Raw genomic sequence first — 12,185 nt, 5'->3', positions numbered from 1 at the left:
CTGTACGGCTGCAGGCCTTCATTGATTGTGGCTCTGCAACTAATTTCTTAGACACTATTGTAGCAAAAGAACTGGGATTGCCTTTGCTAAGATTGAATGCACCCATTAGAATATCTGCTATCGATAGTACACCTCTCACTCAGGGTGTGGTTTCTTTTGTAACTCCAGAGATCTCCATGCTTGTTGGAGCTCTGCATGTAGAAACTGCGTCATTTTTTGTTCTTGAGAATCTGATGTCAGTAATGGTATTGGGCATGCCATGGCTGCGCAAACATAACCCGGTCATAGACTGGCACCAGGGTGAGATTGTGCGCTGGAGCCCTGAGTGTCAGGAGACATGCATGTCTTTATCTGTTAACTTGACTAGAGCTGAACCTATTTTCATACCTCATGCATTCAGGGATTTTGCTGATGTGTTTTCGGTATCTGAATCTGAAATATTACCTCAGCACAGAGATTATGACTGTCCCATAGATTTGGTCCCCAATTCCCAACTCCCCAAGGGTAAAATGTATAATCTTTCTGGTCCGGAGCGTCAGGGCATGAAAGATTATATAGCAGACAGTCTGCAGAGAGGTGACCATCCAGGTCACCAGTCGGCGCTGGATTCTTTTTTGTTGATAAAAAAGACGGTGGCCTCCGACCTTGTATTGACTACCGTGAACTTTATGCTATTACTGTAAAGAATCAGTCACCTCTGCCACTAATCCCCGATCTCTTTAACCAGCTCATAGGAGCCCGGTGGTTCACCAAGCTGGATCTCAGGGGTGCATATACCGTATTTTTCGCTTTATAAGACGCACTTTTGTTCCCCCAAATTTTGGGGGAAAGTAGGGGGTGCGTCTTATAAGCCGAATATACGGGGGGGGGTGTGTGTGTGTATATATATATGTACACTGCAGCGTCCAGGGGAGGTGGGGGCAGCAGCTCTGGAGCGCAGTTGAACGCTGCGGGCTGCAGCCTTTGATCTCCTGCACCCGCTCATATAATATGCACAGCCGCTGTCCATCTCCAATGGTGCTGAAATCGCACGCAGTGATGGGCTGAGGCAGCGGTGCATATTATGTGAGCCTGCGTCCCAGTGTGATCGCACATGCCCACCCCTGTGTTAGATTTGGCCCCCAGGCTGCTGCTCATTCTAAAATAAAAAATCTTTACTTACCCCTGCAGCGTTTCTCCCCGTGTCCCTGCTTCCACTGTGATCAGGCAGGCAGAGAGCTCAGCCTGCTGTGCCGATCACATGACCGCACTGAGAACCAGGAAGTGGAAGAACAGAAGCATGGAGCCAGACAGGAGGGAGCTCAGCGCTGGAGGAGATAAGGAAAGAGGGTTTTATTTTACTTTGGGCAGTAGCCTGGGGGCCATATCTGACACAGGGGGACTTGTGCGATCTATAGGGGCCATGGGCAGCACCATGGGGGCGATATCTGACACAGGGGGACTTGTGCGATCTATATAGGGGCCATGGGCAGCACTATGGGGGAGATATCTAACACAGGGGGACTTGTGCGATCTATATAGGGGTCATGGGCAGCACTATGGGGGCGATATCTAACACAGGGGGACTTGTGCGATCTATAGGGACCATGGGCAGCACTATGGGGGCGATATCTAACACAGGGGGACTTGTGCGATCTATAGGGGCCATGGGCAGCACTATGGGGGCGATATCTAACACAGGGGGACTTGTGCGATCTATAGGGGCCATGGGCAGCAGCATGGGGGCGTTATCTAACACGGGAACGTGTGCAATCCATAGGGGACCATAGGCAGCACAGGGGAACGTGTGCCATCACAAGGGGGCTATATTCAATATAAGGGGGCCATATCCAGATTAAGGGGGATAATTTTAGGATGGGGGGCTATGAGGGACATATACCCTATATGATTTGTTAGAGGGACACTGGCATTATAAGATGGACCCCATTTAACATTAAAAAAAAAAATTCTCTTTTCCTTCACCAAATTTGGGGGTGCGTCTTATAATCAGGTGCGTCTTATAAAGCGAAAAATACGGAAACCTAATCCGCATCAGAGAAGGAGATGAGTGGAAAACAGCATTTAACACTCCAGAGGGACAATATGAGTATCTGGTAATGCCTTTTGGGTTAAGTAATGCGCCGGCTGTCTTTCAGAACTTTGTCAATGACATTTTCAGGGATATCTGTGGTCTATATGTAGTGGTCTATCTGGATGACATCCTGATTTATTCTCCTGATGCTATGTCACATGTCCAACATGTCCGTCCGCACTGTACTCCAGAGACTCAGGGACAACTCCCTATTTGCTAAATACGAGAAATGTGTTTTTTTTTAGGTAGAGGTTAATTTCCTGGGTTATATCTTGTCTGCAGAAGGCTTCCGCATGGATCCCTCTAAGCTTCGACCGATTAAGGAGTGGGTGCAACCCAAGTCTCTGAAAGCCTTTCAGCATTTCCTTGGATTTGCTAATTATTATCGCAAATTCATTAGAGATTTTTCCAAAATTGCCAAACCCCTCACCGATTTGACTAAAAAGGGGGCTGAAGTGGTTAATTGGAAGCCAGAGGCGATCCATGCCTTCTCAAAATTAAAAGACTGTTTTTCCTCAGACCCGATTCTGGTTCAGCCTGACCTTATGCGTCCGTTTATAGTAGAAGTTGATGCATCTGAGGTCGGAGTGGGAACGATGCTATCTCAAGGTACTCCGTCTCTCACTCAGCTTCGTCCTTGTGCCTTCTTTTCTCTCAAGTTTTCTCCCACGGAGAGAAATTGTGATATTGGTAATCGAGAGCTGTTGGCAATCAAATCGGCCTTCGAGGAATGGTGCCACTTCCTCGAAGACGCCAAACATAAGGTCACAGATCTCACAGACCAAAATAACCTCACTTATCTGGAATCTGCTCAGAGACTCAATCCTAGGCAGGCCAGGTGGGCATTGTTCTTCTCCAGATTTGATTTCGTGGTAACGTTTCGGCTGATGCACTTTCCCGTAGTTTCTGTCCCTCTCAGTTGGAAAACTCTGAACGAGTCCCTATTTTAGCTAAAGGCATTATTATGTCATCTGTTTCCTTAGATTTGATAGAAGAGGTCCAGAATACCCAAGACCAAGCTCCTGAAACCACTCCTGACCATAAACTGTTTGTTGCCCCCTCACTTTGCCTACGGGTACTGCAGGAATCCCACAATTCTGTGCTGGCAGGTCACCCTGGTATCGGCAATACCCTTCGATTAGTAACCAGGTATTTTTGGTGGCCAACCATAGCGAAAGATTGTAAGGACTATGTACTGGCTTGTGAAACTTGTGCTCGAGCCAAGGCACCCCGTACCCGCCCTGTCGGATTTCTCCAGTCCCTACCTACTACAGTAAGCCCTTGGACACATCTCTCCATGGACTTCATCACTGACCTTCCACCCTCAGAAGGGAAGACTTGTATCTGGGTAGTAGTGGATAGATTCAGTGTCATTTTGTTTCTCTGTCCGGATTACCCAATTCTGAAACTCTTAGCAAGTTGTTTATTAGGCATATTGTGCGGTTACACGGGGTTCCGGAAAATATTGTTTCTGACCGAGGAACACAGTTCATCTCGAAATTTTGGAGGGCGTTTTGTAAAAAGATCAATATAGAGCTATCTTTTTCATCTGCCTACCACCCAGAGACCAATGGTCAGACCGAACGTTCCATTCAAACCCTTGAACAATATCTCCGGTGTTATGTGTCTGACCGTTATTCTGACTGGGTGGAATATCTGCCGCTAGCTGAGTTCACTATCAATAATCAGTATCAGGAATCCATCAAGACTACCCCCTTTTTCTGCAATTTAGGGTTGCATCCACGTTTTGGTTCTTTTTCTTCCGCTGTGGTGGATACTCCTGATGCTGAATCAACTGTGGACAAATTGAAGGCTATCTGGTCCGAGGTGAAAGAGAGCCTGAAGAAGGCAAAGGTTGGTCAAGCCTCCTCTGCTAATAAGAGACGTTCCAAGGGCCCTAGCCTTGGAGTTGGGGACAAGGTATGGTTATCCACACGGAATATTAAACTCAAGGTCCCTTCTGCTAAGCTGGGTCCGAGATTTAGTGGACCTTACGAGATATTCGAGGTAATTAATCCCACAGCTTTCCGCCTGCAACTCCCCCGTCCTTTAAGATATCGAATGTGTTCCATAAGTCCCTCCTCAAGTTATATCTTGTCTCCGTTCACCCAGTCAGTGCCCCCCCTCCTCCTGTTTTGGTTGAAGGTAACTTGGAGTATGAGGTACAGAGAATACTTGATTCCTGTATTGTCAGAGGGGCGGTACACTATTTGGTGCATTGGAGGGGTTACGGCCCTGAGGAGAGGTCATGGGTCCCTGCGAGCGATATTCATGCTAAGGGTCTGGTCCAGCGGTTTCACCTCCAATTTCCTGGGAAGCCGGGTTTTGAGGGTCCAGAGGCCCCTCGTGGAGGGGGGTATTGTTATGTCACCGCCGGAGTCTGCTCCAGTGACTTCTGCCCCGATCGCCAGGCAGCGCCGTGTTCCTACCGTGGATAGTGCTGGTGATGGGAGAGGAGTCGATGCCAGTGGCAGCAGTGGGCGCAGGCTCCGATCATCCACTGGGCTGGGTTATCTTGGGATCTGCAGTACCGCTGGCTGACTGTGGGTGGCATGTGTCTTCCAGCTGAAGTTGCCAGCGTTCAGCCGCAGCCAATGGGAAGACACCATACCATTCTTATTCCCCCTCCTGTCACATGACCACTGCCAGAGATAGTTCTAATTTCCTGGCTCCTGGTCCGCCCTATTCTGTTTTGTGATTACTGTGTGCTGACTTCTGCGTGTTTTCTGACTACCCTTCTGCCTGCTGTTTTTGTACCTCGCTGCCCGATCCGGATTTGACCTCTGCTCCGTTTTCTGATTACGTCCTTGTCTGCCAATTCTGTCCCTGTTCTGCTATTCATGGTTTGACCCTGCCTGACGACTACTCTCATCAGACAGCAGCCTTCCACAGGTAGTGATCTCCAGGGCCCTGTGTAATTCCAAATCCCTGTATAGGGGTTAAAGAATTTCAGGGTTCTGGGGTTCTGGGGGTCCTGCTTGGTGAGTGGCTTCCCTTTAGTCTGTCCATTACATCCCCCCTGAGTCTGTTGATCCAGGCAGGCGTTACAATATGTCCCTTATAGAGATGACTGAATCCAAATGATAAAGTTTGGTGCTCTTACCAGACACCTGGTGTCTGGGGCTTGAAACTGAACACAGACTTTTCACAGAGTTCAGTTGTTGGTATGATTCTGAATAAAGTTTTTTAAAAGGCTGCAGCACAACCAGTCAACAGGCTTTTCGGTAAAGGGAACAAGCTTGTATGCCGCTGTGAACATAATAAATAAATTACGTGGGTCCCCCTTATTTTTGATAATCAGCGTGGGTAGAGCAGACAGCTGAGGACTGCAGCCCTTAGCTTTCTGCTTTACCTTGTCTGGTTATCAAACATAGGGGGGGATGCCACACCACTTTTTAATTATATATTCAACTAATTTTAAAAATGCTGTGGGGTTCTCCTTATTTTTGATAACCAGCCAAGTTAAAGCAGACAGCTGGATGCTGGTATTATCAGGCTGGACAGGCCCGCGGTTATTTGACCCTTCCCAATTTAAAAATAGCAGCCCACAGCTGATTCAGAAGTGGTGCATCCATTAGATGCTCCAAATATGGCACTTTGCCCAGCTCTTCCGAATTGCCCTGGTGCAGTGGCAATCAGGTTAATAGTTTTAGGGTTGATGTTAGCTGTAAAGAGACAGCTGGCATCAAGCACAGGGGTTAGTAATGTCTATCAGACAGTCCCAGTATTAACCCAGTAAGTGTACAGTTTAAAAAACACATACACAGGAAAAAAATAGAATAGGTACAGTAGTTATTCAGGATATTTGTTACACGTATTTTGCTAATCGCCGTGTGAGTTTCAAGCCCTCTCCCCACAAGTTTAACGCTTGATTTTCAGCTAATAAACATGCGGAGATTGCCTGACAATCACAATAATGCAGGTGCAGTGAAGAAAAAATTACATGTGGTCACCCAACTATTTGTGATAACCAGCACAAGTAAAGTAGATACCTGCAGGCTGCAACACATCGCTGTGTGCTTATCTGGAATGGCTAGCAAAAAGAGAGGCTCCCTTATAACATTTAAAAAAAAAAATATTTAAATAAATAAAAAAATGACTTGGGCTACTGTCTATTTTTGATAACCAGCAGAGATAAAGCAGACAGCTGGGGACTGGTATTCTCAGGCTGGGAAGGTCCATGGTTATTGGGCCCTCTTCAGCCAAAAGATAGCAGTGGTGCTTTACACAGTTCATCCCAATTGCCCTGGTGCAGTGACAATCGGGGTAATATATGGGTTTGATGTCAGCTTTGATTTGTCAAAAATCACAGCTGCCATCAAACCTTCAACTGGTAATGGAGAGAGAGGTGTCTATCAGAACCCCTTCATTACCAACCTTCTAAATTATTAATAATTATTATTATTATTGTTATTATTACGCCATTTATTCCATGGCGCTTTACTAAATAAAAAGAAAAAAAACAGACACACAAAAAATCCTTTATTTTAAATTAAAGAAAAAACACCCACTTTCACCAGTTTATTAACCCCCAAAACACCCCCACCTGTCCAATGTAATCCACACGATGTCCCACAACGATTTTGGCTCTGATACATCTGGAGGCCACAGTGAGCGGTGATGTTAGAACATGTTACTGCGCCCCCCGCCCCCCCCCGCGCCTCTGAAACCACTGAGATCAGCGTGGGAGCTGCCAGATGTGACCTCAGGTCAACACAGTGATGGATTGTGTGACTGTGTGTCATGGCAGCAGCGCTGTCTGACAGACTGGCAGTGAGTTCACCTGAGGTCATGAGAAAAAAAATACAAATGCCAGAATTGTAATTTTTGGGGGGTAGATGCAATTCTGCAAAAAAATTCAAAACAGAGGAATTTCTTGTCTATCCCACAATGGTATCATGAAAACGTCTGCTCGCCAGACTAAAAAAACAAGTCCTCACACAGTTTGATTGAAAAATTGAAATGTTATGGGTCTTCAAAAATGGTGATACAAGCAAATTCTATTTTAGTTTACAAATATCCTTATTTTTATTACCTCTTAAATAAATAAAACATTACAAGTTTGGTATCACAGTAGTAATACTGATATGGTTTTTATAATAAAATGAACACCCAAATAAAACCCCAAAACAATTCTGGAATTTAGTTTTTTTTTGTATTTTCATCACACTTTTTCTACTATATTAAATGATAAAATGAATAAAGCCATTCAAAAATACAACTCAACCCACAAAAGCCAAGCTCTTATTTTGCAATGCTGACACATAAAAAAAGTTATGTTTTTTGAAAGAAATGGAAAGCAAAACATAAAGTGCAAATTCAGAAAATTGCCAGGTCATGAAGAGGATAACAAGGACTTACGATATGTAAAAATCCATACATAGTTCAATTAATAAGTCAAATATTTGAAAACACAAAAGTAATAAATAAATATTACAGTACCTGCAGAAAGCATAGATGACCAGGAAGTTTCCCAGAGTCCCTGTTATTCCTACTGCAAGAATTACAGCCCCAATTATATAATGTACATGATCTGGAACATCAGCTGTAGGGTAGGCATGATGGATAACTTCTCTAGGTGTTTCCTAATGAAGCCACAAAAACAAATGTTATCAATAAAGTCATGAAATTACATTTTAATTGATAAATATGCAATAAAGTTGTACACAAATTAATTGAATGTAATAAATAGTGACAGTCAACAAATCAGTCTGTAGATCCTTTATATGTTATGCAAACAAAAACAATAGTTAAAAGTACATGTCATGATCCAGGACCGGTATTCTCCAGAGTTTCACAGACCCGGCCTGGTCATGTCAGGGGTTAACTCCCATCAGCCTCATTCTGGTTTCATGAGACACTATATATGGTCTCTGAACCTGCATTTCTGTGCTTGTTATAGTTTTGCTCTGCAGGCTGTGACTTGCTCTGGTGAGAGTTCCTGTTTGATCGGACTCCTTGTTACTGTGCCCTGACCTGTACCCTCCCCCGTTCGTCCGTCTATCCCAGTCCCTGACTTCCCGCTCCTGTCTGTTGTTTATATTTCCCTCTGCATAACTGATCTCTTGGCTTTCGACTCGGTTTTGCTGTTTCGTGACTCTCCTGGCTAGACCCTGACTATTTGACTACTCTATTGTCCCCAGGTGGTTTGCCTGTTAACTGCCTGATGAAGTTACTCTGCAATACTTCAGCTGCCTTTCTGTTACAGTGTTACTTAATGGATTTATTCTCATTTCTAGTAACTATCAATAGTGGTGGTCAAAAAATTATCAAGCATATACCAATAGATGCAGCGTAAAGAACGGAATATGTAGGAAACTTTTTGAAAGATCTTCCTAAATTGCTACCTAACCACATCCTTAAAAGGGTTGTCCGCTACTTGGGCAACCAATTTTCAATCAGTGTTTGTCCCCATTAAAATATAAATGCTTTTACTCACCTCTTCTACTGGCACCAGTCTAGCGGTGTCGGCACTCTTTCCTCTAGGGCTCACATAATGTTGTTATGTCATGCGAACCCTGTGCCCAATTTGCGCTGGCTTCATTCTCCTTGCTTTTGGGTGAATCAAACATCAAGAGGTTAGAGCTTCGGCTGGCCGCTCACTTCCTCTTGATGTTCTATTGTAATTGTAAAATACAAAAAAAACAAATGGCTATGGTGATTTATCTGAGACTTTGGTACTATTGGCATTGCATGCACCAGTAATAAACAGAATGTTGAAATAAATAAATACAGGCTATCACATGTAGTTATTAGATATTTTATTTTGTCCATGTTCAACTGGTTTTAATATCTAGTATTTGTCTCTATTGTAAACACTCACTAAAGCACCATTGTATCATTTTCGGCATGACTTGATGGTAGTCCATTCTTCCCAAGGGTAATTTTCACTGAAGAACTTCAATGAATGAGTACTTTGTCTGATATTTACTGAATGATAAGGTTGAATGATGAGGTCAATTTCCAGTTCACATAACTCAGAACCATATGCCTAGTGAGAAGCTCCTCAAAGAGAAAATATATGCTTCATGTTTTAGACAACACATATTTATTGAAGTATTGTCAAAGTTTAAAATGAATGAATTGAACTGTATCTTTCCATTTGTTCTCAATGAAGCAAATGGAGAAGCAGAAGAAAAAGAGCTCAAGACGAGACAAAAAATGTAAAATACATTATACAGCAGACCTATTAGAAACGTCATAGCATTTAAAAGCAATGAGTTGTTATTATTGATTTTTCCCAAACCAATAATATTCAATGTGTTTTGTTAGTGTACAGTGAGACCAAAAAGGCCCATGCAAAAAGTGGAATACTTGTGTCCAGGGAGTATTTAATGTAAAAATGTTTATGTAATTGTCGATATATCCTTTTAATTATATTGCATGCAGTTATTTCTAAATACTTAAAGTAGTTGTTTGACTAATTATCCGGTTGATAGAATCTGGGAAGGGTGGCTTTGTAGAACAAACTGAACCATGTCTTACATGTTTTTACATTTGTTTATGGATAAATCTTCGTAAATGGTTATTCTGATGTTGTCGCACGAGAATCTTCCAACTCTTTCCTTCCTGGTTTCTGACATGGCATGCTCTCCTCCTTGAGTGACAGTTCTGGTAAGTAGCAGAACTGTAGTATAAGTAGAACTATAAAGCTCAGCACAAGTTCTCCTGTAAAACATTCAGCTATCAGGGTTTGTTCTAGAATGTATACAGCTATCACTACAGTATATTTGCATATCTAGTTAACAGTGCATTTGAACAAGCACACAGTTGAGACCGGTGAGAGCTACTGTATGATGCAGGGGCTGGAGATTGTGATTACAAATCACTGATCAGAGCCCTGAGTTGAGAGGAAAGGAAGGAGGAGAGTGATCAGCTACCTGCTGTATAGAAATCAGTGGAATAGAGAGAGGTGACTGGAATGCTAGGAGTTAACTCCTGTTTTGGAATTTTAGTTACTGCACACACTCATCAAGGCAACAATGCCTAGACTCCTTGGTATCAAGCTGAATAAGATGTAAGAAAGAAGCTCTCATATCAGGAGAACCATAGCAAATAGAAATAGTAAATAGTTTGCTAATTTGCTTATTGTCATGTTGTAGAATTGTATTGCAAATATAAAAATGGCGATTTTGAGGTCATTCATATGTTAAAATATTACATATTGTAAGTAGAACAGTTTAAAAAATTCCACCTAATCTAAGTGGACAAAAAAGTTTTTTCTTGTAAAAAAATTCAAAGTTTTATTTGTTAATTTGATTAAAAAACACTACATTTAAAAGGCTGGTAGAAAACTAACAGGGTCTCCCAGACTATGCCTTCATAATTTTGTTTTTTGTTTTTTTTTAAATATGTATTTATTTTATTGTACGATATAGACCCACGCACCGGCGACTGTAATTGGTTGCAGTTAGACAGCTGTAACTCAGCAAGGGGACAGGTCTGACTGCAACCAATGACGGCCACCAGTGTACGGGGGATGCAGTGAATATGTATGATCCTAATGAGCGGGTGCAGTGAATATGTAATGAGGCTAATGAGTGGGTAGGAAAGATGATCAGTGCGTATGAACCTGAGACAGGGAGACAGAGAGAGAGAGAGAGAGAGAGAATAAGTGGTCTAATGCTGTGACATCCTCATTTCCAGAAACCATATTTGAGTCAGAAATGTATGCAGGCATATTTTCCAGGATCTCCCCATTCACTTTCATCACTTTTCTATCCATTTCAGCCTTTTCCTCAGGCCACCAGACCTCTCTGTTGAGTCCAGCAGAAAACTACTCGCATTTCCCATATCATCTTGAACTTTTTCAAACGTTGCAGTAAACTGGTAACTTTAACTTTCTTTAATTTACTTGACTTGGCTTACACGGACCTCCTCCTCTCACAACCAGGGCTCTTGCCTGTAGGGCTTTGGCACCTGGTGGTTTCTGTGTCTTCCTCTGTAGTGCTTGCTGTGTCTTTATCTTTATCTGTGTCTTGTTCTTTGACTTTGTCTTGTTCTTTGTCTTGTGGTGTTAGCCTTGGGGACTTAGTAGAAGCTGCTGGGCTGTAGCTGGAGTTCCTTGGGCATGGTGTTACATCAAGTGCATACCAGCCTCGTTCGCCTTGGTGTCTGGTAAACTCTACAAGGTCTCCCATGTGTAGATCACGACAAGGGTGTCCTCTGGGCAGATGGGACCGGACATCCCTTCGACTCACAAAAATGCCCTCCGTAATGCCAGGTGCCACTATGAAGCCATAGCTGGTCTTCAGGTTGAATTCCTTAACCACTCCGCAGTGGAGAGAACCGCTAACCTGGTGCTGGGCTTTTCTGAGGGACTGGTTTTCCTGCAGATCTCGGGCTGTCACTTCTTCCTTCTGCTTGTCTGGGGAATGCTGCACAGGGAGTGGTCTTGCTCTTGCGCGGCACCGTACTCTGCTGGCTCGCCTCCGTATTACCGCCACCTCGCTGTCTGCAGGCTCCCAGGTCACGTGCATGCTGGGCATGAAGATAGTCAGCTCTTCTTCGGCAGGGGGTGTCGGGACCTCTTCCCAGCGGGAGTAGGGCAACATCTCGAACTCTGGGCCTCCCTCAATTTTAAAGGGCGCTGCGTCCAACTTCGGCTGTTCAGGGATCAGCACTTCAGCCTCCAGGCCTCTCCTCCTCCCCCTTAGTGATCTTGAGCACTCCTCCGGTTGCTCCGGCAGCAGCGCTTGGGATGGACATTCATTGGAGGGCCAGGGTGGTGGGCTCTTCCTAGCCACGGCAGCTGCTGGGACCACTCCATGTCCAGGTAACAGCCTGGGGACTATGTATCTGTCCACCTGGTCCTTGGGGTAACGTACACTCAGCTCACCTTTAAGCCGTAGGAACACAGGGTCTTCTTCCGGTGGTGACGCAGGACCCAATTCTTCGGTCTGCGGCTGGGGCATGGTGGCTGCCTCTGCTTTGCAGACTGGGGTAGACGGCAATGCGGCCTGGTTTGGTCTGGCCGGACGGGACGCTGCTGCGGCCTGGTCTGGGCTGGCCGGACGGGACGCTGCTGTAGCCTGGTCTGGGCTGGCCTGACGTGGCTTGGCTGTGGCCTGGTCTGGTCTGGCCGGACGGGACACCTCTGCACCAGACGTCGCAG

At 44.5% G+C, this 12,185-nt stretch overlaps 1 protein-coding gene across 1 annotated transcript in view; it reads right to left on the bottom strand.

The window, feature by feature from the left end:
- Positions 1 to 12,185, bottom strand: part of OPN4 (opsin 4) — a 215,802-nt gene that overhangs the window by 99,118 nt on the left and 104,499 nt on the right. Inside the window, exon 2 of the mRNA XM_075347269.1 lies at positions 7,514 to 7,656. Coding sequence (XP_075203384.1) covers positions 7,514 to 7,656 — 143 coding nt within the window. The remainder of the gene's footprint in view (positions 1 to 7,513; positions 7,657 to 12,185) is intronic.

This window comes from Anomaloglossus baeobatrachus, chromosome 5 (assembly GCF_048569485.1).
Source record: "Anomaloglossus baeobatrachus isolate aAnoBae1 chromosome 5, aAnoBae1.hap1, whole genome shotgun sequence".
NCBI lineage: Eukaryota > Metazoa > Chordata > Amphibia > Anura > Aromobatidae > Anomaloglossus > Anomaloglossus baeobatrachus.
This window is presented reverse-complemented; position numbering and strand designations above follow the sequence as displayed.